General features: G+C 48.1%; 1 protein-coding gene across 3 annotated transcripts in view; it reads left to right on the forward strand.

Annotated features, from left to right (window-relative positions):
- The window catches only part of SLC33A1 (solute carrier family 33 member 1), a 324811-nt gene that overhangs the window by 176049 nt on the left and 121804 nt on the right, over positions 1–26958 (forward strand). For all 3 annotated transcript variants that reach the window (XM_085634792.1, XM_085634793.1, XM_085634794.1), the window contains 2 exons: positions 16370–16560; positions 26758–26942. In XM_085634792.1, the coding sequence (XP_085490918.1) occupies positions 16370–16560; positions 26758–26942 (376 nt within the window). The remainder of the gene's footprint in view (positions 1–16369; positions 16561–26757; positions 26943–26958) is intronic.

A 26958-nucleotide genomic window follows, 5' to 3' on the forward strand; every position in this document is an offset into this window, starting at 1 on the left:
AGCACCTCGTCCACCTCCAACGGGAGAGAGGCCCTGACCAAGATACCCACTCCCCTAGAGCCAGAAGTGAAACCAGAGTGAACAGCAAGGCGATAGCCCCGCCTATTCAGGGCATGGAAGGAGTTCCCAATCAGATGTGTCTCCTGCAGGAAAACAATGTCGGGCGAGATCCGTTTCAAAAACTGCAACACCACCCCGCGCTTGATCCTATCCCCCAGTCCGTTCACATTCCACGAAAGTATTCTCAATCCCCTACCCCCCACCCCGCTCCCGTGCATGATGCCCACATCCCGGAGAACACAACCAGGACAAATCAGCAGCTAACCTCACATTGCCTTGTGAAACAAACAAACAGTCCCCAACACCCCCCCCCTCCTCCCACAATATCCAAACCACAACTCCCCCCTCCCTGCACCCCTGCTTGAGCCCGAACAGCCCCCCCAACTTGCAGTGTGCCTGTCGCCCTAACATATACTGAACCACAAAAAGAACCCCTGAAGGAGGAAAGGGCCCCAGTATGCTCTCCACAACCCCCGAGCATTTGAAGGGCATATTACACCAAACTTGACCTCTCTTGTTTTTTGTAGCAGATATGGACACATCAACCCTCAAGACTGTGTCCACTAGGAGCAAGCACTAACTCCTACCATAGAACTTTGTTCACCCAAAATAACGTTCAACAGCCTGGTTTGACAAACCTCTTTCCATAATCACTCATGACATGGTCAGTGACATTACTGATGACCTCATCCAGTGAGTGTAAGCCCTATGTTAATGTTTCTGAGACTTAAAGATATATAATAAGCTACTGCCAAAGTTAAATTTGTATTCTCTCTGTACTACTAATTAGTGATACTATTTCTAAGATACATCATCTGAGCTATAATCCCCTTTTAAAGCGAGTGAACTATTTCAGAAAATTAGCCTCTAAACTGATACATGTCCCCTGATGATGTATGTGTATGGTAGTACTTGGCGACAGTCTCGTTCTTTGTGACTTCACTCCACAGTCATGGCTGAGTATAGTTCTCTTTTACGACATACTGACTAGTTTCCTTAGACCTCTCTCCTCTTAATGAACGACTGTAGTTTTAGATTGGAATAAATTCATCTGTACAGTAAGAACTTTCTGTAGGGTGATGTCTCAGTGTAGTAGACATTTACAACAGACTCCCCTCAATGCTCACACCTTTGTCGAGGAAGAAGAAGAATTTGACTAGTGGGTTGTGAGACAGTGACCTGTCCGCTGAAACCTCACTGCTGGTTGTATGTTGTGGTGATTTGTGTAAATCTGACATTTGCATTTTAATTAGTGTTCCGAGTAGTGGTTCAGAAGAGACAGGAATATCCGCTGAGAACTGTTTCTTAGCTGATAAGTAAATGTATTAGTTGATGAGGTTACAATGAGCTCTTTGCTGCAAGTCTCTCACCGGTGTCATATTCTTACTTTTATAAAATCTAAAAGGTATTTTATGAAGTATATATAAGTTTACTTTGCTGGATGATGACTTCTCAAATGACATCAGTGACCGTATCATGAGTGATGTATTATGTGAAATCATAAGTGCATTGCGCGGACGTAAATTAGCTCAGATAATTATAACTGCTGAATTTCTGTGGTTTTGTGTGTATAAAATATGAACCGAACTGTAAAGTCCCTGTAACCTTTGGATTTTCTGTGTGTGAGATATATACAACGGTTATAGAGACATTATAGTAAGGTTCAGAATGTACCCGCCCAAAACCATAGAAATTCAGAAGTTATAGTTATACTTATCCCAAGAAACTATAACCTGTGCCCAGTTAATTTCTAACTTTTTAAATGTTATTTCCGAACTATAACCTCCCTGTAATCTTGGTTTTGTTTTTTAGTTATTTTTAACCTTTTTTTGCTTTTATTTCCTAACTGTAACTTGTAACCTTTGAGAATCGATGTGGGAGGGGTTATATGGGTCGGTGGGTGGTTGTGTGAGTGGCTGTATGGGTTGGGTAGTGGGGAAATAGGAGTGTTTTGTATCACTGCTGCATTTCCTGGATTCCTTATTAGAAAAGGTAACTCAATTTTTCCTATTATTTTTGTACATCTATGTATACCTCATTTATGTGGACAATTAGTGGTCCGAGTTCAAAGTAATCTGCAGCGACCTCTGTATACATCTACTTTCTTCCCAGCGTGGTGTTCCAAGTAGTACACAATAACCATTGCATATCTATGTACCAATATGGAACCTTCATAAGGAGTGTGGACTTTAAGTAGCTCTGAGCTACCAAAGTTATTCTCTGGGTTCGTCAACTGAGTGAAAATCACATAGGGTGCTGATTGTAGCTAACGGTTCTTGATGGATTTTCCACTGGGTGGAGCACGAGTAATCCTCCTGCCAGACATCTTCACTCCCTTCTCCACTTACCCCGGCAGTAGGAGACTAGAGTCTCAAACAACCCCATATCTATCCAAGGATCTCTTGGGTAGATCAAAAAATGTGCTTGACTTCTATTATTCATGACTATCATAAACCAAAGGCCAGGCTGTTTGACTTATTTTTACGAAACCGAGAAGCAAGTACATTTGTTAGCTAGAGTCACTGCTTGTTTGACGTTCTAGAAATTCCGCAGGCCTGGAGCCTTCGAAATCCAAACCTGTTCTGACCTCTTCTGGGTGTGCCTATTTTCTAAGTGCAAGTAAGGAACTAAATCTTGCCATGGATGAAAGCCTGAAATACAACTACGAAAGTTGCCATTTCTATATAAATTAATCCTTGCATTTGTCAGGACAAGACAATACCTGTCTTAATAATAAGGCATTATGAGAGCCTCAGCCTAATCTGGCTCCCTGTCAAATCTTCTTGGAGGCCCTATGCCAAGTACAAAACATGAAGTCAGACATGGCGATTTTAGGCAATAGCACTCCTTATGATTGTATATTGGAACCCACACTTAAAATACAAAAGGCAAAACTACAGTGTCCCAGAAGTCCGTGTTCTACTGGCTATCAAGCCCAGACTTGGCAGATACAACATGGGATAACTTGGCAGAAGTATAGTCTTACAATATGGAATGACTTGGCAGAACTGTAGTCATGTGTTAGGATCATCTCAGAAAGACATGCAGACATGGAACAAAGTCATTCTATTGACAGCCTTACCCGAGAAATGTAGGCAAGTCAGAGGAATACTTAGGCATATGCCAGATTACTTGTATATCCAACTTCATACCAGGACTGAATTGCATGATAAAAAGTATGCAATGAGTTCAACAAATTAAAGAACTGCGTCTAATATAAGTATTTTACTCCTAGTTTAAGACCACATGGTTAAGCATATCTGACAAGCTGTAGTGCTTTGCCATCCAGCCCTTGCATGTGCTTGTAATTGATTCACCTGCCAGAATGTCATTCCATATGGCAACCAATTTAGATGAGAGAAAACTCGCTTATCTACCTCTTCCTACTAAACGTGCTGCTCCACGTTGGAAATCATAAAGTCATGCAGTATTAGGTCGGCCATACTGTTTATTACAATTTTTTGTTTCAGTAAATGTTTCGTGTTTGACCAAATTCTACTTTAACAACTGCATGTAATTTGCGTTAACATCTCCATCAATACCTGCGGAGCATGGCCTGCAACCATGAGCTCAGCCACACAGTACCTAGTAACCATGCCAAGAGAACTTGATGTTTGCAGATGTAGTGAATGAACGAGACCAGATTCACAAAACAGTTCACGAACCATACACAATAAATAAATCTTGGTCACCTTTTTTTAGTGTCTTTAGCCAAGCAACTAAAAGGGTGGTGCTGAAGCACCCAGCCAAAAATCCTAAGATTAGTACTGCTGCTCTTAGGGTTGAAATACCTTCTCAATGTCTCTCAAATCTACTTCCTGTCCTACTAAGTTCAGGCAAAAGCTACATCCTTACCTTGCTTTTCCAATAACCTGGTTCTCCCGCTACCATCGTCTCGTTAAGAAACCCCGTCCCGTCCCTCTCCCTTAGCACTAAGAACCTTTCTGTGTATTTTCCACTCTCCAAAATTTGATCAACATAACAATCCACCCTCATAGCCTCTGCACTTCTACAATAAAAAATTCCTAAACTGCCCCCTGCTTACTTAGCGGTACCACTATTCTCCATTCTAATTTTGTATATGAATTCACGCTGCATCTTCCTCTTTGCATGGCTCTCTCTAGCACCCAGCATGCTGGCAGTCACCATCTGTTGACGCAGCACTGAAGGCAGGCAGTTTAGTCCGTGTAGACACTTACCAATCGGGCAGTGGAGAAGAGAGCCCAGTCTGCAGGAAGATTGGGACTGGCAAACGCATAACTTCACATGAATAAAACTCTCTATGTTTTTTGCTGAGTCCGAGTCCCAAGATGGTTGACACCACTTCCAGGTTGAAGTGTTGGCAGCCAGTCAGATCTCACAATGAGATCTGGGCACAGGCTCTGCCCAGATATCTATAAAAAAAAATCTTTAATAACTCAAAAACTACTGAACCGATTTACACCAGATCACAAAAAGCACGCTTTCTGTACCAAGATCTAGCTTTCGTCCAAATTTGGTGTAATTCCGTTGAGTGGTTCAGGCTGCAGTTGTGTCTGAAATCCCTATAGGAAATTGCATGGGGAAAATGTGTCTAGGGACCCCCACTTTTTCCTGGCCCCCCGCGTGACGATTCGCAGCTGAAGTGAGTGACAAGCTAGCTTTGAAAATTCAGTGAAGATTTGTCAAAAGGCACTAACGTTATTAGCAAAGCAAAAACACTTTGCCTCTGGAAACTAGGTCCTGACTAGAATTACTTACTGGCGACCAACAGTAGGTAATATATATGTATATATTTTCCACAGACTATTTATGAGACTGGTCATTACTTGGCTGAAACAAGTCCTTGTTTCAAAGTGTTTCATCAGCTCTTCCCTTACTCAGTTTCTCAAGTTTATGCAGGAAGATATAAAAAGGGAGATAAAAATGAATGACAAGCAGAGAAAAATAATTCATGTTGTAAAATGTTTGCTATTTTTCAGCAAACTGTTGCTCACTTCCAATTGTAAACTCTTTCCTTAGTTACTAAGTGAGTTTGCCAATACCATAAAACGCCTAATGTATTCTTTGGATTAAAAATTAAATTCAGTTCGGGGGGCGTGGTTGAAGGCGTCAAGATGGCGGTCGCACTTTGAGAGTGCTCTGGACCCCCTCCGTCATCCGCCTTCTCTCTGCCACCAACTGCAAGCATCGACCTTTGACATTCATAGCAGCAATTTCTAGGCCTTACCTGCTTTGCATCGGAGTGCCTGAGTCCCAGATCGGAGCCTCCCAGCCAGTTCTGTCTTCCTGGCCGGCCGCTGCTTTCACAAAATGGCGGCCCCGCCGGCGTCCCGCTCCGGCACTGCGGAGCTCTGGCGCTGAGGATTTCTGTATGGAGTGACACGCCCGTTGGCTGTGGCGGCGGAGGGGCGCTTGGGCCGGAGTCTTCGTTGCAGTGGCTGTGAGCTGCGGGGAGCGGCTGTCCCGGGGCTGCGGTGAGGCAGCGGGTGTCTGCCCAGGCCCGTCGGCTGATGTGTGGTGAGAGCGGTGCCTGGGGCGCGACGGTGCTCGGCTGCCGGGGTCGGGCAGCGGTGTCGGGGGAGGCTTGAACTGTGGCGGGCCGCGCCTGAGACCTGCGGGCCACGGGATATCCTGAGTGCTGCAATGTTTTTCTCCCCCATCTCCCCCGCGCGATGAGGCCTGAACTGCGGGGGGTGCGGCCTGCGGGTCTGCAGCGGACTAGCTTGGTGCAGTTATTGCTGCTGGAGGGGGGGGGGCTTGTGAAGAGTCGCTCTGTCTACCCAGCATCGCCCATACAATCGCTGACACAGAGAGGCCAGGACTGACTCTGGGGAGGCCTGGACTGCTGGGGCTGTGGGTCTCAGCCCACCCTTGCGGCGGCCTTCCCGCATTGACTACATTGGCACCCTTCCTCCCCTCTGGGCCTGGACATGCTCTGCCATCTGAAGGGGCCTGAGGTCATGGGCTCCTTTGGACGCCTGCCCATCGCCGCGGCCTAGGGGGGCCCCACGCACAGCTCTTTGAAGTTCAGCCCCGGGGACATAGGGGCCTGCACGGGCCTGTGGCAGACTTCTGGCCTGCGGGGGTGTAGCCGGCGGGGCCGTGGTGGACTAGCTTGGTGCAGTTACTGCTGCTGGAGGGGGGGGGGGCTTGAGAAGAGTCGCTCTGTCTGCCCAGCATCGCCCATACAATAGCTGACAGAGAGAGGCCGGGACTGACTCTGGGGAGGCCTGGAGGGCTGGGGCTGTGGGTCTCGGCCCACCCTTGCGGCGGCCTTCCGCCTTGATTACGTTGGCACCCTTCCTCCCCTCTGGGCCTGGACATGCTCTACCATCAGAAGGGGCCTGAGGCCATGGGCTCCTTTGGACGCCTGCCCGTCGCCGCGGCCTAGGGGGGCCCCACGCACAGCTCTCTGCAGTTCCGCCCCAGGGACATAGGGGCCTGCCTAGGGCCTGTGGGGGACTTTTGGCCTGTGGCGTGGTGGAGTGTGACTTGGCCTTTGCTGCTGGGCCCCCTGACCGGCGCCAACGGGGCTTCCCCCCAGGGGTGCGTGGTTGTTCGGCTACCAGATCGGGTGGTGGGGGCGGGCTCTGGGCCCGGCTAGGGGCCTGATTGGGCTCCCGGGGTCGCTGGAGGCTGCGGGGACTAGTCGAGGGACCCGCTGCTTGTGCTGTGGAGATTCTTGGTGAGCGGGGTTGGGGGCTGGGGATCGGCCACTATGTCGGGGGCGGGGCGGACGGGTGACTTGGTGCCCCTGCCCTCCCTTCTCTCCCTTCCTTATCGCCATACGCTTCTGCTCCCCCTACAGTCTGCGACCAGGTCCTTCTATCCTCCATCAGAGCCGGCGACCGGCTAGCTCCTTGCTCACCACTGGTTATGCTCGCCTGGGCTGCCCGGGCCTGCTTTCCGGCGCTGTGGGGCTTCCAGTGGGCACTCCGGCGCTCTCGGATTTTCGGGGGTGCTTCCCTTGATCCTCGGCTGGTGGAGGCCTCTGGAGGGGAGCGTTGGGGTGGATCTCGGCCACCGTATCGGGTGGCGGCGTGAGGGCACCTCCTGCCCCTCCTGGTTGGTCTTGCAGGCCTTGCTTCCCCCCTTCACGGGGCTCCCGGTCGGGGGGGGGCCTCCTCGGACCGGATGGTTGGAGTTTGAGGATCCCCTTCACACCTGTCTCCGGGCCTCACCCCCCTGGAACGGCCCGTCCGTTCCTGCCCCCTCGGGGTGAAGTTGCTCCGCTTGAACAGGGGGCCCGGTCATGGACATTGCTGCCACAGTAGTCGCCTGTGGGGGTGGCCCTTTTCCGCTGGAACGCAGCCTGCAGTCCATCGCCGGCGCTTGATCCGTCAGGCCGAGACGGCCTCCCCGGGGTCCGGTGGCGGGGATCTCGGGCGCCCAGGCCTGAGTATCGACCGGTCTGTGTGTCGGCGGCTCCCCCTCCTACTCCGCGGACGGGTTGCACCCTCGGCCGGTGTCGGGAGGCTCTGGCTCGGGTGGCCATGGGCAAGAGTCGCACCCTGCAGGCTTCGGCCTCCCAAACCCAAACGAAAATGGACCGATTCACCACGGCGGACAGAGATCCTAGCGGTGGGGCACCCGCCGGGTCGGGCGCGCCCGGGGGCGACCTCAACACCATCCTGCAAGCGATAGGCGCATCGCAAACATCTGTTGAAAATAAGATTGGAGAAGTAAGGGTCGACATGGCCCTCCTTCGTCAAGATCTGCGCAACGCGGCGGCTCGGGTCACAGAGGCAGAGGCCCGTATCTCTACTGTGGAGGACGACATCGGCCAACATAAGACCCAGGTGGCACGTCTTCAGACCCAGGCCTCGGAGCTCCATGGCCGGGCCGAGGATGCCGAAAATAGGTCACGGCGCAACAACCTCCGCCTTGTGGGCTTTCCTGAGGGAGTGGAACAGGGTCGAGTGGACACATTTGTGGAAACCTGGGTGCGCTCGTGGATACCTAAAGACTCTCTTTCGCCCTGGTTTGCCGTCGAGCGGGCCCACCGCTGCTAAGCCTCCGCCCGGAGCACCTGCCCGACCCATAATCCTTAGGGTCCTTAACTTCCGGGCTGGAGATGCCATCCTGGGAGCAGCCAGAGCACGAGGCCCGTTGCAGTTTCAGAATGCGCGCATCATGGTTTTCCCGGGTTACACCAGGGAGGTGCAGGGTCAGAGGCGAACCTATGACTAGGTAAAACAGAAACTCCGGAATATGGGTCTTCGCGACGGCCTCCTCTTTCCGGCCCGGCTCAAGGTCCTCTTTCAAAACCAAACGTTCTTCTTTGATACCCCTCAGGCGGCTTGGACCTGGCTCACGGAGGAGCGGCCCCTCCTGAATCGGTCGTCCTCCTCTCCCGTCCAGAGGGCTCCATTACGTCCATTCCCGCCTGCACCCCGGCCTCAGAGGCGCCGGACCAGGTCCCGTAGGAAACATGCTCGTCGGGGGGAGATGTCCCCGTCGCCGGGTGTGTCGTCTGGGCGCCCTGGCTCCCGGGCTTCGACTCTGGCTCTGGTTCCCCCGACCCGCCGGCCCCGCTGCCGGACTTGAACGACAAGCCGGGCCCCGCAGAGGCTTCCCGTCAGGTGATATCTGACTCCCACCTTTCCAGGAGCCCGGCGCTCCACGGCTCCGGTGACGATGAAGCAGCCTGAAAGAGACGGGCATCGAACACTTCCAAAAATGCCTCTTAAGCTCTGGTGTACGACCGCTCCTACGATCTCTCAGGCAGAGGCGACGTAGCCTCGGGACTGTTACTGGTATTGGGACCAGTCCTCTAACTACATCTCTGGCTGGCTGGCAGCAATTATGGCTCGCTCATCCTACTTGTGCTGGTTGGGGGGGGGGTGCTTTGATCCCGGGGCCTACACATGCTGAATGACCTACTTCTTCTTCCTCTCCCCGGACTTACTTGCTATCCATGACGTATGTAGCCCAAGGTGTCATGGCAGCGGAGGTTGATTCTGTATCAGTACATAAGGAGGGGGGGTCCATCTTCACCATGTTCTTGTTTCGCTAATTTTTTTAGATTAGCACCTAGTCTGTTTGTGAGGTGGTTGTTTTCAACTGTTTCTTTCCAGGGCGACAGATGCTTCCTTTTCAGAAGTGTAGGGTGGTGGGAGTTGGGGAGAAAGGGAGGGGGGAGGGACCATTGTCCTCTGAATGTTTGTTGTTTTTAGCCGCCCACAGGCCGCTGTTCCTTGTTTTCATTGGTAGACGCGCACGCACAATTGCCCTCGAGGTCACGCGTCTCACCAGCCCACGCGTCCCATGCGCTGCGGCCCCGGGCAAGGATCACTGTCTCCCTTGGGTCCTGGGGGTGCCCGCGCGGTTGTTATCCGTGGCACACAATACCCACCAGGATGGCGCCCACCCTGCGTAGGACCCTGCACATCCTTTCCTGGAACGTTAATGGTCTGTTGGACCGGATTAAACGCACTGTGGTTCTTCCCAGCGCCCAGCGGCATGCCCCTGATGTCCTGCTCCTGCAGGAAACGCACCTCCTGGGCTCCCGATGTCACTTCCTCGTCTGATATGGGTTCGATAGGGTTTGGCACTCTGGTTTCACTCGAGGCTCCCGGGGGGTGGCCATACTGCTTCGGAAAGGGCTTCCCTTCACCTTGACACGGGTCGAAACTGACTCGCAGGGCTGGTATGTGACCCTGACGGGCATGATCGAGGGGCTCCCCCTTAATCTTCTGTGTACCTGCATTCCTCCCGCCAGCTTGGCCTCCACCCTTCATCACCCAACGCTGGTTTTCGCCTCCCTTCCGGAGGGTCTGACGGTGGTTGGGCGCGATTTTAATGCGGTCCTGCAGCCCTTGCGCGACGCGACAGGCGCCCCATCGGTTTCTCGTTTCGTCTTCTGCGAAGTGACTATCTGACTGGTCCTCCGCCCTGGGCCTCTGTGACGCCTGGAGAGTGTGGAATCCCAGCACGGAACAATACACGCACACCTCAGCAGCTCACCACACTCACTCTCGTATTGGTTTGCTTCTGTTACCTGCCACAGACTGTCAGTTGCTGTCCGGGGCTGCGATTTTACCGAGGGGCATCTCAGACCACTCCCCGTCTCCCTCCGTCTTGGAAACCCCTGTAATGGCAGCCGCACGGTATGGCGGATGAATGCCTGGTTCCTGCAAGACGCAAACTTTGTTGACTCCCTCGGGCAAGAATTGAAACATTACTTCTCCACCAATGTGGGCTCGGTCTCCTCGCCGGGAACCCCGTGGGCGGCCGGCAAGGCGGTGATGCGAGGGGTGGGTAGGGGTCTGGTCCACGCGCAACGTGCGGAGCAGTCCGCCCGGCTGGCGCGGCTGGAAGGCGCCCAATCGGACCATGATGATGCTGACTCCACTCGGCAGCTCACTTTGATCCGGGAGGAGATCCGTCAGCTCTCAATGGAATCTGCCAAAACGCTCTGGCGCTCCTCGATCGCACGAGTGTATGGCTGGGGCGACAAAAACGGCAAACTGTTGCATAATTTAGTGTCTTACCCCAGGGCCAACTGTATTATTCCGGAGATCCGGGGTGATGGAGGGGCTCCCTGCGTCACCTCCCGGGACATTGCTCGCTCGTTTGCCGGCTACTTTGCGACGCTTTACACAGCCCGAGCCCCCCAGTCTTCCCTGGCGGCCCTATTGGCCGACACTGGGACTCACTTGCCCTGTCTTTCCCCCGTCGGATTCCGAATCTCTCGACCGCCCCATCTCAGCAGATGAGATTCAAGGGGCAATTTCACTGCTGCGCTCCGGCAAAACGCCCGGGCCCGACGGTTTCCCCCAGGAATATTATGCGACCTACCGGGACACTTTGGTTCCGTACTTGGTGGAGTTGTTCAACCATGTAATGAAGGTGGGGTCCTTCCCCCCAGAGACGGATGTGGCCACTATAGTAGTCCTTCCAAAGACGCAGCCGCCCTCCCTTGCTTGCGCGGACTACCGCCCTATCTCCCTCATTAATACGGAGATCAAACTATTTGCCACTGTAGTGGCTCAGAGACTTAGCCCCATCTTGCGAACGCTGGTGCACCCTGACCAATGTGGTTTCATGCCAGCCCGAGGTACTAGGCACTGCATACGTCGCCTCCACCTTGCTCTTGCACACCGTCACCGCCTCACCCCGTATCTGGCCCTGCTCTTCCTAGACTTTGAGAAAGCCTTCGATACGGTAGATTGGAGTTATCTGGCGGACGTGTTGGAGAGGATGGGGCTCGGACCCGTGTTCCGACGTCTCATCCGGCTCCTATACTCCACTCCTAGGGCTAGGGTCCTTTTAACGGCGTGCTCCCAGAGCCATTCCCTATCCAGAGGGGTACTCTCCAGGGCTATCCGCTCTCCCCGCTTCTCTATGCCCTGGCGATGGAACCCCTGGCTTGCCTCATCCGCCAAGACCCCCTCATCCGGGGTTGGGTCTGGGATCCGACCCAGATTGAAAAAGTAGCTCTATACGCGGATGACGTTCTCCTCTTTCTGGCGGACCCCGCGTGCTCTGGCCCGAGATGTTTGGATGTTCTCGAGGCCTTTGAGCAAATTTCCGGGCTCTGACTCAACTCGGCAAAATGCACGCTGGTCCCCTTGCACCCATCACGTGAGTGCTTCGATTGACAAACATCTATCCCTCTGCGTAGGCAATCCTTTAAGTACTTAGGGGTATGGATTGCTCTACATCAGGAGCTTGAATGGGCCTTGAATATCACCTCTCTAGTCACTAGGGCAAAGGCGGACCTAAAAAATTGGCAATCTCTCCCTCTCAACCCTCTTTGCCGGAGTGCCCTTTTCAAAATGATGGTCCTCCCCCCGCTTCCTATACATACTACAGAATGTTACCCTGTATCTGCCAGGGAGTTGGTTTCGGGAGCTGGACGGAGTCCTTGCCCCCTTTTTATGGGGCGGACAGAGGCCGCGGATGTCTTTGGCACACTGCCGCATACCACCGTACGACGGGGGCATGGGGGTGACTAATCTTCACCTCTACTACCACTCCACACAGCTTATCGTGCTCCATGACTGGTTTGCGGGCGGCTGGTCCGATCCGGCGTACAGAGTGGAGCTCCGGGCGTTGGATTTCTTGCAGCTCCAAGCCTATCTGTATGGGAGCCCAGTCCCGCAGGCTCTCCCCCCGGTCACCAGGGCGGTGCTTGTGGCCTGGCGTGCTGCGCTAAGGCATGTAAAATGGAACCGGAAATTGACCAGACAGACACCTCTGTGGAGTGGGACGTGGCTGGCGGAGGTCTCCTCTCTCCAGGACTTTCGCAAGTGGGACCTTATAGGGATTTCGCTTCTGGGAGATGTTTGGGTGGGGGACCATGCAGATCCTTCGCAGACTTACAACACCGTCATTCCCTCCACTCCTCCCAATTCTACAAATATTTACAATTTAGACATGCCCTTCAGGTCCACATCCCCTCCCCCACATCCTTCCCAGAATTCAGCCCCCTAGAGGCCCAAGTGATGATGGGGAACCTGGATAGAGGGGGGGTGTCGCGGATCTACCGCTTCCTAGTGAACCACGGTGCCGCGGGCCTGGACCTCCTTCGCGCTCGCTGGGAGGGGTGGCTGGGTCCCATGGAGGACGCGGATTGGAGGGATGCCCTTATGGCCCCCAAAACGCTGACGACCTCCTCCAAGCTGCGTCTCGTCCAACTTTATTATCTCCATGCGGCTTACCTCACCCCCGGACGCTTGTACAGGGCTTGTTTGCGGTCCTCTTCATCATGCGCACGTTGCCAACAGGCCCCGGCTGATTTTTATCACATGGTGTGGCAATGTCCCGCTCTCGCGCCGTTCTGGGCGGGGGTGGAGCTTGAGGTCACGCAGGCCCTTGGGTGGGAAGTGCTCCATGACCCACTGCGCATGCTCCTGGGGGTGTTTGACGGCCTTGATGGATCCCGGGCTGAGAAACGTTTCCTGGGAACGGCGTTGGCGGTGGCAAAACGCGACATCGCGGCACTCTGGTCCCAAGCTAAATCCCTAACAGTGCGGAGATGGAGGAGAGGGGTGGACTGGTGCGGTACTCAAGAGGAGCCTCTTTTCGAGGCTAGGGGTTGTCCTGAACTCTTTGGCAGAATCTGGGGCAAATGGTTTAATCTACTGCGGGCCTGAGGTTGTCTTATCTATCCTGTATGTGGTCGTATATAAGCTGGTGAGTTATCCATCCCAGGACTGTTTTTATAGATCTGTCATTCTCAAGGATTGCATTGTGCGTGTATAATGAGTATGATTTGCTGCCGATGAATTTCTTGTTCTCTTTGATTATTATAACAATAAAGTTGATTATCAAAAACAAAACCATTTAATACAGTTAAGTTAATGATTTCAGTGTAACTTGGGTTGATACAACACCGTGACATTGGTGTACAGACTTTGGTGTACATGGAGGCCCTAAAATGGAGTTTGTGTATGCTTATGAGAATGAACGAGTGCTCTGTTGTACTAGGAATACACAATCACTTGAAAGAGAGAAAGAGTTGGAAGTGGCATAAAATCTGGTGGATTAATTCTTTCAGTAGAATCGATTTCTACAAGGAGAATTTAATGAGCATTGACTGACCTCTGCTTTCTGCACCTCAAATTTGATTTCCTCTATAGAAGAACAAAACATTAGGTGGTTGTGAAGCATGTCTTACTCAAACATTGTGCATTCGTCCATCTACTCTGTCCATTCCTCCGATCCACCAACCATGTGTGGTTTTATGTGCAAGGTTTTGTCTGTGGGTGCCTCTGAGTATAAGGCTTCCTTCTTATTTGTTGCCTGTGATGTCTGATGATCTCTGGGCATTGATACCTCCATATCTTTTGTACATACATGTCAATATCTATGGGTGACTGTGTTGATAACTTGGAATTGATACGTCTAAGGTTTGTTTTGTCAGGCAACACCTCCATCGATTCCTCTGTTTACACACCAGGGTATGTAGAATGTATTTGTTGGTTTTACTTGTGGGTACGTTGTTGGTGCCTCCATGGGTTGTCTGAATATTTGGGTGCCAGTATTTGCATTGATCTGTACACATGCATGAATAAATTTCTGTTAGTCTTCAAAATGCATGATTCCTCTGAGTGGAAGCTAAAGATTGAATCAACGTTAGTACACTACTCCGTTCTGTATCTCACATGAAATCTAATCTTTGTAGTCTCTAAAGATTAGGCTTGAATCCGCCCAGCCATCTGCATTTCTCCCTCTGTAGGTTTTTGTCCCACCATCCTTTTGTGCCTATGTGTGTATTCTCCATTCCGTAACTGAGTGATTTATTGTGTACCTCTGTGCTTTCACATTCAATGTCTGTGTGTGTTATATGTGCTCTGCTGGCCTGTGTAATAGGGATCTTACATATCACTTGGTCAATGTGTCTGTAGGCCTGTGTGCATGGATTCCTCAATCTGTTGGCCATTTGCATTGGTACCTGTATGGCTTGGTTTCTACATACAAGTGTGTGTGTGTGTGTGGGCGTTTGTTTGTGTGTGTGTTGGTTAATGCATGTACCTGCGATTTATATGCACGTGTGTGACTGTCTTTATGGCTACTATGTTTATGATGTAAGGGGATATGTACTTTAAGTTGGTTTGTTTTATTTTATTGGCTTTTCCAACGCATTATGTTTTCTTATAACTTTTATTTTTCACTGTCAGTTTATTATTTTAACAGGGTGGTATAGTCTATGTTAATATGTTGTAGTTTATGATTCTCAAAGTGTATTTAGTTCTTCATTACAATTTGTGAATTGTATGAGTCTGTGTGCCATGCAATTCCAAAACCAATGCTATTGGCTATGTTGTTTCCTGTTTGTAATTCCCACTTTAAGTGAACAAGGTATTTGTTCCAAAATGAGGAATCACAGCAATGACGCCAACCATGCCAGTGACTGGATCACAAATGACCGTTGACAGCTGATTGAATCCTGCCACTGTTGCCTCAGATACCACAAGGTAATAGCAGAGTTCCAAACATGTGCACATTAATATATACTCAATACAACTCCCTACCCCATTTTGTATTTGTATTTACTGGAAGGGCCTGACTACGAGTCTGGCTGTCTGAGGACTGCCAGATTCGCGAGGATGCGATGGTGGCGGTCCGATTGCCCTATGAGGACTTTGTCAGTCAGACCGCCATTTCATCACCCCAACCACCAGGTAACCACGTTTCCTGGCGGTTCCACGGTGGTCTGAGGGTCACAATATACATGGTGGTGGCCTGAGGCACTGTGAAGCATATAACGACTTTCCTCACTGCCAGCAGTCGTGGAGGCTCTTCCTCCATGTAACTGCTGGTGGTGAAGGGAAAAAAGGTGGACCTATAGGGCTTCCTCTTGCCCCTATGCAGGGGGCACATGTTGTGCCCCCCTGTAGTTTTGCACCCCCAGTTCCAGCACAGGAAGAAAGGCACGACATTGTGCGTTCCTTCCTGTGCAGGAACATGCATTGGTGGTCTCACAGCGAGCCGTTAAACAGCACCTCAGCAGGACTGCCAAGCTGACCACCTGCCAGATCGCAAAATTACTTATCTGGCGGGCGGGACACACCACCAAAAGTCGTAATCTGGCCCTAAGAATGGTCTTCATTCTTGAGCTAAATTCTAATCTGGGGAGTGTCAAGTAATTAAGTCAGCCAACTTGTAATTTAATTTGTTTTAAAAAATACTCTTTAAATTATTTGTATAGTGCAGAACTTGCAAAGTTACTTACCTCAGTCCCAACCTCTGCCCATTTCCTCAAGGCCTCTCTTCCCTGCTAAGTCCCCTTTGTGGAACCATATCCCAGAACCCCACAAGGACCCATGATCTCCTGACCCTGCTTGCTCCACCAGACCTCCCTACTCACCCATCGTCAATGTAACACATGTGAAGCTTGTCCAACTTCCCAACCCTTTCAACCAGTGTGGTTGTGATCACAGATTGGTTTCCTGCTGCACCTTGTCCCGCCCTTCATAGTCTGGACATCCTGCAGCAGTAAATTGTAATTGCTGGTATGCCACAGAATGGCTAAACTTGTTTTGTTGTGTGTGTGAAGCTTTTGCTAAGGACGTTTCACAAACTCACTTGACTTTGTGGACAAAGTTTAAAAACTTTGTCAGCCTCTAGTTTGAACTAATTGTGTTTAAAGTACGTTGTTTGCTGTATGCCTTTCATTTTCCCTGCTCTGCCATATTTCTGCTTCCAATTGTTTTCTCACTCGTTATCTGTGTGCTTTCAAGTGGCGAAATTCACATAAGAAAATTCCTGACTCGAAATTGATGACTGAAGTCTAACCTATTCTGAATCCAATAGTTTGACACCATTGAGCATTTATATTAATTTTGAAGTTGTATTGAAAAGTCTGGTTTTCTTTCAGATTTCATGTTTTTCTGGGGAGCTGTATTTTTAATAACTACCACCCTGGTTGCCTTTTTGAAAAAGGAAAATAGTAAAGGAAAGCCACCCAAAGAAGAAACTCAAAGCATTAAGGAAACCTACACGCTGCTTTTATCCATCATCAAGATGCCTGCCGTACTTACTTTCTGCCTCATGATCTTAACAGCAAAAGTGAGTAGGCACATGTGGGTTATTTGCATATTGAACTGTTTAGTATTTTTCACTCTATTGAACCAATGAATATTTGCGTGCTTGATACACTGTATTGTGTTTGAAAGTGTAAAAGTAACACATGCTAAATCAATAGAACTGGTAATTTAATTCTTTGCTAATATGAAATACAGATTATGGGATTGACATGTTTGTTTAAGATTTGGACTCTTATGAAAACAGGCTGTTGTAGTTGGTGGCCGAACACATTTTTAGTGGAATAAAATACATTCATCCCAACAACATGCCATTCACATCAGAACCCACAGACCTCCTCTACAGAGTCACACAGGGATCATCACTCAGTCCCATACTTTTCAACATGTACTTGACTCCTCTGGCTAACACCAGCTCCCATGGAATCAACGTCCTCTTCTACGCTAACGACACCCAGGTCATTGTTTCCTCTAAGACGACACCGTCGCCACCAAGACCAACATCAAACAATGCATTACCAGCGTGGCCAATTGGATGAAAGAAAACTGCTTCAAGCTCAACACCGACAAACTGAAGTGCTGATCTTTGGAAATAAGATCTCCCCTTGGGACTCCATCTGGTGTCACTCTGAACTTGGACCCACACCCACCCCAACCGACCATGCTAGGAACCTAGACCTCATCCTGGACCCCAACCTCACCATGAAGTCCCAAGTCAACTCCGTCACCACCTCATGCTTCCACGTCCTCTGAATGTTATGTAACCTCTTCAAGAGGCTCCCATTGGACATCAAATGCACCCTCACGCAGGCCCTAATCACAAGAAAGATTGGACTACGTCATTGCACTCTACACCAGCATCCAACTAATCTTCAGTCTTCAAACCATCCAAAATTCCACAGCCAGTCTCGTCCTCTACCTCCTGCGCTGAACCCACACCACACCATCTCCTGCTTCCAGTCTAAAAGCGCTGTCAGTTGAAACATCTGACCCGCACATTCAAGTCACTACACAACACTTGACCCGCATACCTCAATCACTGGCTTCACTTCCTCCAACCCATCAGACAACTTCACTCGACACCACTCTCGCTCGCACACACCCGCATCCACAGAAGCAGAACAGAAGGCCGAACATTCTCCTACCAAGCTGCCAAATCCTGTAACGACCTCCCCCCTCCCGCCCCCCCCCCCCCCAAACAAATCAGGGCCGCCTCTTCACTTTTTGAATTCCGCATGAAGCTGAATACCTGGCTTTTCAATTAGTCTTCTTGCGGGACCATCAAGATTGCCTGTACTGAAGCACAGCCTCACTGCACGCCTACACCCACCTACTCAGTGCCTGGATACGCTCACAGGTGACCAGCAACTTTCTCCAAAATCCACCTTTCATTAAACACTTCTTCACAGAAGTCACATTTAGAAAAACCGAATTATTTTGCCAATGTGCATTTTTCAGGTACACACAAATCAGCAGTCCAGTGATGTTTCAAAGTGCTACCCAAAGCAACGGAGGATGGCAGCAAAGCAAAGAGGAAGATTATCAGGTGACTTCATGGTAGCCATAAGGACAGGTTACTGGAGCCTGTATTGTCGGCTGAGAAACCAATCAAAACTCTTTTGGAACAGATGCATGTTCAATGACACCCGGAATTGTAGGAAATAATTTTCAGAATGGAATCCAGTTGAATGGGAATGTGGCCTGAGCATAAAGTGTTCTATCCACATAACCGACTCCTTGTACATGCAGCAGCTTATAAGTGAAAATAAAGTTCTGGATAAACAGAGTCTGTTATCGATGACCACCCTTGGGTACATAGTGAGCTAAACTGGCTTTAACATGTTTTTTAAAAGTTTGCTCCATACCGTAAAAGGCCATTTATGTAAGACCTATTTATTCAACACTATCCCATGTATATGCAGGTGCAAAGAAAGCATAATTAGTATTGACAAATTTTGGACTCTTTCGGCCAACGATGAGATGAGCTACCTAATTCTGCATTCCTTCGTTTGTGACCCTAATCTTGGAAGGAAGGCCTTCTGATATACTTTTGGATTTCTGGAGATCACCACAGCAAGAGATTCATGGGTGCAGAAGCTCCAAATGCAAGCTTCTATGAAGTATGCATAGAGTGTAAAGTGTAGAGGGACCTAGTCGGTGTCTGGAATGGATCTGCAAGCGGTAATCAGACTAGAGGCCGCCACAAATCCTTAGGGCCCGAAGATGCTCCAGAGGAATTTGGGTGGGTACCAATGATCTGGCCCATGGCCAATCTCTGCTCACATAGTAGATTTCATATTGCACAAGCACCTAGAGCACCATGGTCGCATCTAATTCGGTTTTCTTGGCTCAGCCACAGCAAACTCATTTCTATCTCCATGGATGATGAGCTGTGGACACGAGCAGTGCATATAATAGGGCTCTAGAACGTCTGAGGAGCCTAGATCTGCATGAATTCCAGTTGCAAGTGCGTGAGGGGGGGGGCAAGAGCAGGTAGGCTGCTTGCTTGGTTGGGGCTCCTGGAATCCAGGGGTTCACCCAGATCACGTACGCAGAGAGGACAGTATTGTACTCTCTCAAGGCTATAAATGAGGTATTTAGCGAATTCTGTAAGGCGCTATATGGGGAACAACAACTGCACCCATTGGAAGGTGTAACTGAGTTTCCAGCACCCCTGACACTAAAGACGCTGGATCCCACGTTGCGAGAAGGTCTTGGGGGAGGGAGATCTGGTAGCAGCGCAGGAAGAAAGAGCAGCTTTTGCGGAGATGGCCACTGGGAGGACCCAGGGACCGGACGGCATACCAGTGGACTTTTATTCTGCCTTTGCGCAGTCCATAGCACTTAGACTAGAGACGCTATATGAGGAAGCATTGACCAGGGGCGTGCTGCAGGCTTCCACCATGGATGCACTGGTTATTCCCCCTCCCAAAGGCCAAATCTCCAGAGGCGTGCACCTCCGAGTTCCAACCCCTCTCTATGTTGAACACAGACTTTAAGATCCTGAGCAAAGCCTTAGCAATGCAACTTTTGGCTTATATGTTGTTTCCTATACACAAAGACCAAAATGGTTTTATACCAACCAGATCTACTTCTGGCAATCTTCGCAGGCTGTTTCATGTCGTGTATCACCCTGAAAGAGGCCTCTATCCAGCGTCCCTTGTAATGTCAGTCGACCTGGAAAAGGCATTCTACTCGGTGAGATGGAACTTCTTATACGCAACGATGGAACAAATGGGTTTGGGGAGCGGCTAGATCAGATGGGTGACATTATTATACACACACCCTACTGTGCAGGTCAGAACGGGTGGAGTGATATCCAATTCATATAATGTTCTCAGCGATAGCAGACAGGGGTGTCTGTTGTCCCCACTCCTGTTAGCTCTGGCCATTGAGCCACTAGCAGAACCTTTTAGACAACAAGGGTGTCACCACAGCATGCGTATTGGGGAAGTGATTATAGTATATTCCTCAATGACGACAACTTATTTCTATACTTGGGAGATAGAAGTAGACGGGTGCCACTGGCATTAGCCGTTCTCGAGGTTTACTCTGTCCTGGCAGGTCAGACTGAAGGAAGCAAAAACCCATATCTTCCCCCACCTGGTGAGCGAACATCCGTGCCCTGAGGGCCTGCCTGGAGACCCGGCCTGGTCGCCCTGCTCCTTCAAATACTTGGGAATACAGATATTCCTCACTGTGGACGACTTAAGTGATGGTAATCTTCAGCCAATGGTGAGATTCCTTAAGGCAAGTGTCCAATTCTGGCGCTCGTTGAAACTGCCTCTGATGGCTCGCATAGCGCTGTCTAAAATGATTATGCTCTCTAGACATTTGTATCATTTTTTATTTTACCCGTGGTTATCTCACCCACTTGATTCGCGGATCTAGATAAGCTGCTCCGGGAGTTGATATGGGATGGAGGCTGGAACAGGGTCTAGCTGGTGGTTCTGCAGAGGATACCAGAGGTTCGAATGGTATTGCTTGGCCGCCCAGCTCAAATGGCTGGCCCAATAGTTGGACTGGAGGAATCTGGAGATGTTGTGTCCAATAGGCCTGGTGGATAATCAAGGATTGTTGTTGGCCAAGCTCATACACCTGAGGGTGGCTATTCCAGAACTGGGCATGCTGCTACACACGGCATTGCAGTGCTGGAGGAGGTGCCGTACAGCGGGGACTCCCCTCTACGCCTGGGCCTGTCCCTGGTTGGGCTACCACACAATTTCCCACACACACCATTTTACAGAGCCCAACAGTCTGAGAGGATATCTGCCAGGATTGTCATAGTGGGTGATTGCCTCCAACAAGGAGAACTTATCCCCCTAGATAACTTTTTATTCCACTACGACCTGCCTCACGTGCAGTTCCTGACTTACCACTCATTAGTGCGGACGTTTGGGAACCTATGGCAGAGCGGCTGGCAAGAACCGAAAACTCATGATGTTCTCCAGGCGTTGTTGACGCTGGGGGCAGCTAGACACTTAGTAAAGTGGCTCTATAGAGCACAGTTGGAGATGGTCATGAAACCCTTAAATCGAACATGCAGAAAATGGGGTGCAAGAATAGGGAGAGACTTACTGGACAAGGAATGGAGTCTGGAGAGCCCGAAACGAGTGTCCAGAAACACCAAATTTAAGATTATCCAATTTAACTATATCCACATGGTTTATTTGAAGCCACATAGACTGCATGTCATGTATGGTGGGGGGAGATCGCCGCTGCCCTAGATGCAAAGTACGTGATGCAGGGTTCGCCCACATGACATGAGTGTGCAGGGCTGCAGGGGTTTTGAGGGCTGGTGATGGAACAAATCAAAAAAACACTGACTCAAACACACCCTTCCTCGGTGGAGGTCTGTCTCCTGGACCCATTTCCCAGACCAAAGGCTAGGAGGGTGGGCTCCAGATTTGCAGACATGGCCCTGATCCTAGCGAGAAGACAGATGCCACTGATATGGATGACTGCGATGGGTCCTACGGTGGCAGCTTGGGAAAGATGTAGATATGTGGGCCAAGGCAGAGGAGAGGGCATTACAAAGGAAGGATGCCCGAGGGATTTGACGCTGCCCAATGGCAGAACTGTGGACAGAGGTGCTGAGATCATGGAATACTAGAAGTGACGCACATTTGGGTGAAAGTGCGGACACAGAAAGCATAGAGGGTTCCCCCTGAAACCCTGAACGAAATATAGAAGACATAATTGTTGGTGAGACTGACTAGGCGGCAGGGCCCCCTCTCCCCCTGTAACTTGCAAACATCCTTTCTATTGTGACATGTAAATTCCCCCACCCCCACTCCCCCCCCCAAGGAGATTGACACCTATAATGTTATGGGACAATGGACAAACCGGATGACGCATGTTTGAACAGTTACCCTGAGTTAGGAACTTGCATTTTTTAATATGGCTTGTTCAATGTGTCTATATTGAACAAACCATACTACTTGTGATTCCCCAGGGGTCACATACATGAGGGGGAGCAGGAAGTAATACAGAATAATTGGCATTTATGCAATGTATTGTAAACCTGTACACTTAGACATATGCCATGTATGACTCTAATTCACCTGTATGCAAATGATGCCACTCAATATGCTGCTGCCTGATGAGTACTGCTCTTGTTATGACCATACCAATATGCATAAATGAAAATGTCAATAAAGATGTCTTTAAAAAAAAAACAACAAAAAAAACACTTTAACCACCAAGTAAGTCTTTTCGTATTTTCGAGGGCTAATGGATGTTTGTTATCCAACTTGTTTTATTGGCCTAGAAAGCATGAAAACTACTAACAACAAAAAGGCCTCCCCCTATGGATTTCTTGATTGGTGATACATCCAACACATAATAATTAAAGCCTCATTATGTCACAGAAAAAGAGTATTTTCTATTTTTAAAGATTTATTTTTATATAAACAGTAATATAAAAAAGACAATTCAATTTACACAATTTCAATGATTTGTACTAGCAAAATACCTAAAAGAGCCCACATACAAAAAACAATTATAATAATGTGACACAGAATCAGACCTCACAATATACAATAAAGCAAAACTAACATGTGAATAAAGCAAAAAGAAAAAAGAAACGCAACAAGAAACATGTGTATGTCACATAAATGTTACTCAAAGAAAAAAATACAGAAATGCACAATTACACAAGTTCTTCATATCAGTCAATGAACAGCCAAAGCGCCGACGCGCGTTTCGGAGCAGACCAAGAAGTCCACCATTTCCTTCATCAGGGTGCAGTAGGAAGTAATCATACAATGGTCAAGATTCCCATCTAATGAGTCTCTTTATTAAATTGAGACTACGAGGTGAAGGGGCTCCTCGTTAACACACTGTATATTCATACAGAATCAGCTTGTAGGATAAGCGGCTACTCGTTGTTCAGAAGTGAATGCTGGTCTGACAGGAAGTACGGGTACCAATGAATGACGCACCCCATACACGCAAATTCGACTGTGACTGTCGATATAGGGCAAAACGGACACTCCAAAAAGTTATATACAAGAATAGATGATCCTCAATTTGAAAAGTATAGGCGTGCCTTGCTGCCAGTATAAGGTTGCGACTGATTTTGTATATTTCTCAAAAACGCCGCCTCGAGTGAGCCGGGAGGATGAGATGCAGGTAAACTGGTACAAAAGCAGAGTATGGTCTGATAAAGTAAACGGCCCGTCAGAAAATCCCCAAGCATGAAACACTTGGTGGACCCACTAGGATTTAAACCTGTAAGCATGGGGTCAAATAAGATAGCCGGAGTTTACTCAATAGTAGAGTGAGCCGCAAAACCCTCATCTGTCTGTTGACAGGATAAGTTTCTATCGCTCCATATGATTGCTGAGTTTTAGCACTTGGCTCCTCTCTGACGATAAAAAAAAATCATGCCTTGGCACCTGCAATTTGTTTTTTTTAATACATCTTGAATACAAAAGCAAATTTACTAACTGCTGCCCAATAACTTCAATAACAGTCATTGGACATCATCACATATCTCCCAGGACATCCAGCAGAGCCAGGCTTGGAAGTGAATACTGTGCCAGATGTATGCCTGGGTAATCATTTTCCACTCATTTGGAAAGCTATTAAATATCACATGACTGGAGGGCATGGCCTGGTGAGCAGCAAGATGGCCATCTGCTGCATGGTATGTGGACCCAACTGATAATTTTTATTAGAAGAAAAGATTTTGTTGTAGTGAGATCTGTTGTATGTTGGTGCTTGTTCCACCAGACTGGACAAGTGGTCTCTCAGTTAACTTGCTCAGTGGAAGGTGTGATTCAGGGTCATCTCTGTTGATTCCCCCAGCACAATCCACCACTCCCTGTTCAAGGACACAGGAGATCTGGTGCTGCACAGGATCGAAGGGTGGACTCGAGTTGTGGCAGTCAAGGGTGAGTGACAAATCTCAGTCTAATTGAAGGTGAACAGCCTGGCACCAGATAAGACTTTAGCATGGACACTACTCTGCCAGAGCAACATATGACGAGGTAACTGGAGGGGCCTAAAATGGACCTGTGAATGTCCCACCTGCTCCTAGGTGCCACACTATTTCCTGGTGTAACTGCCCTTTGTGAACTCACTATCGTGGCCACGACTAATGGCCAAACTGCTCATTGGCTGTGCTGCAAGTACAAGTCAGTTGATTTTACTCTGGTGAAAGTTTCAGTGCAATAGTGATTTGAGATGGGACTTGCTTTTTGAGGTTAACGTAGAGGTTTAGTTACTACTGCTGACAGGTCAACCATAGCTGATGATTGTGATGAGAATTTACCAGTCATCTAGAGCTGCTTGGTGGGCCTGTGCGGGTTGGTGTAGTGGGATCAGGAGTATACAGAGGTTTGAGAGTTTTTTCTTTCATGCTTCTTGGCCTTATCTTGAAAAGAAAAAATAAATAATGCTACTGAAGAATTCCCTCTCAAAAGAAATATGGATACTGTTTCTTTTCCTTTCTATTTCCCCATTATTTCTCGACAATGGAGGTTGAGCATACATACCATTGATGACGGACATGATATTGTTTTCTGTCTGTTGGTAACTGTAGATCTGCAGTCTATCGGCTAGCCTTTTGTTACATTCCAGAGACTAGACTTGGACTATACTGCTTCTGTAATCCTAATTGCCAGACGAGCTGCATCCTTCATGTCCTGTTTCCTAAAAGCTGAGGCTGTCAGTAGCATGGTCAGTCATTGTGCAGGTCATTAAAACCATTACAATATCAATAATGCTTAAACAGGAAAAACACCCAGGAAAATCTTATAGTACTATTTGGAACTGCTATAGCTACTAAAATCTTTCTACTTGATGACTACGTAGAAAAAAACAATCAATTCACATTATTGGATTCCCATGCAAATGTTAAAATGCATCAGAATTTCCTTAAAAGGCTTTGGATCCTAAGTCTATGAACCCAAGGTATTCTGCGCTAGTTTTATAAATGTCAAACCATAGGCCAGTTGCAGATCTGCAGTGTTTAAACATTCTTTTTCTGCTGCACGTGTTCTCATCACGCGTTATCGAAAAGCTGAAAATAATAAAGCTCTCCTTTCACCATGGAGATTGACTGCAACAAAGAACATGGGCCAAGCTTTCCTTGCCCTAATGACTGATGCTGCAAACAACCGATCTTTGACTTTTCCAGTGTGATGCATCTTCTCGATGTCAAATTGACCAAAAGGGACTCTGGTGTAGGCTTTAAGCTTAATGGATATGCTACCTACCAGATAAGGCTGCAGTATGTCTCTGGTGTAGGGGGTTATTAGCAGAATTGGCATGTTTTAGATCGGATGCAAAAGAAATGGCATACATTGTTTCTTTAAAATTCTTTTGAAAAGCCACCATAGGAGTTGGATTTTCCAAGCTGCTTGCATATTTGTTACTTTTAACATTGGCTGAAGCTTGAAGAGATTTTTTTATCCTTCACCTTTTTCAAGTTGGGTCCACAGTAGCATGTTTTATTTAGTTATTTTCTGAATCTGGATTTCCAATTTTGCAATTGTGAAGTATAATTCTTGCAGGACTTGCTGTTATATCAAACTGAGAACTCATCTATATATGTTGCATGAGTTGCATCAAGAAGGATTGTCTGGGATGATTGAAGCATTTCAAAATCATAGTTTGGAGCAGGTATGAATTTCTTCTTGGTTACTTCTAATGCTAGCTTGATCAATGGACCAGACAAATTATTGGAGAACTTGGCAAATTTTAATGACTGGGATTTTAACTTTAATTTTGCTTGACGCACAAGGCTCCCGTTGTCGTGAAACCAAATTCCTAAATAATTATGCAGTTGAGCCCTGTTTGTTTAAATGCATTTTTAATAATTACCCTTTTCTGAAAACGAATACATTTGATTTCTGTTAATTCTCAAACTATTATCTCAACAATAGTGATCAAGGCGATCTAAGGTGCGATAGAAGCCCCTAGTAGTTCTATCTAAGATGACTCTATTGTCTATACACAGCAGCATAGGCATCAACGCACCTAGTTTTAAGAGGTAAGGCTCCTGCATTTGTTAAAGAAGGTCAAAAATCAGAAATATAGGTTGGATAAAATTGGAGCAAGGACTTAAACCTTGTTTGAGCCTCATTGCAATTGGCAAGTCTTGCGTTAACAATTTGAAGTAGTCCGTTTTAGGCTCTACCCAAGGTGGCATGGCACCATGCAAGTTGAGAATAGAAGAGAGCATATGGACTAGGAGTAATTTAGTGGCCATAAAGGTCACTTTATTTTGTACTGTAGTTTATTGAGAAAATGTAATATGCTGCCTTTTGTGTGATCATTGGAAAGCAAATGCCACTCCTTATCGCCCTAGTACATCTCTGCATTGAACAAGACTTTGACCATTTATAGTTTTAAAACGGTTTCCTAAACTTTCTAGTCACATTATCACAAGTTTATTCTATTAACTTCATGTGTTTCGATTTGGAAAGAGCATTGCTATTCTCAAATGTAGAGATGGTTTCTTGTATATTTTGGTCGTTAGAATGTGGTATAGCAAATTCACCATTTTTGTGTTGCTTATTTCTTTTTGCTGAATGGACATCCCAACTTTCAGAAGGCTGCATGCTGTGAAAAATACATATGGACATATGATTATTAAATTAGAAGTGTAAAAACTGTATTGAATGAGAGTATTCTGAAAACCATGAGATTGTGTGTTTTGTTAGTGGTTACTCTACAAACATTATTAATCCAAAATATATTGCATCTATTGCAGGTTGGGTTCTCAGCAGCTGATGCTGTGACTGGACTGAAACTAGTTGAGCAAGGTGTCCCCAAAGAACATTTGGCTCTGATGGCTGTTCCAATGGTACCTCTACAGATAATTCTGCCACTCATAATTAGCAAATACACAGCTGGTCCACAGCCATTGAACATCTTCTATAAAGCTATGCCATTTCGGTAAAGAAAACATTTG

Source organism: Triturus cristatus, chromosome 11 (assembly GCF_964204655.1).
Source record: "Triturus cristatus chromosome 11, aTriCri1.1, whole genome shotgun sequence".
Classification (NCBI taxonomy): Eukaryota; Metazoa; Chordata; class Amphibia; order Caudata; family Salamandridae; genus Triturus; species Triturus cristatus.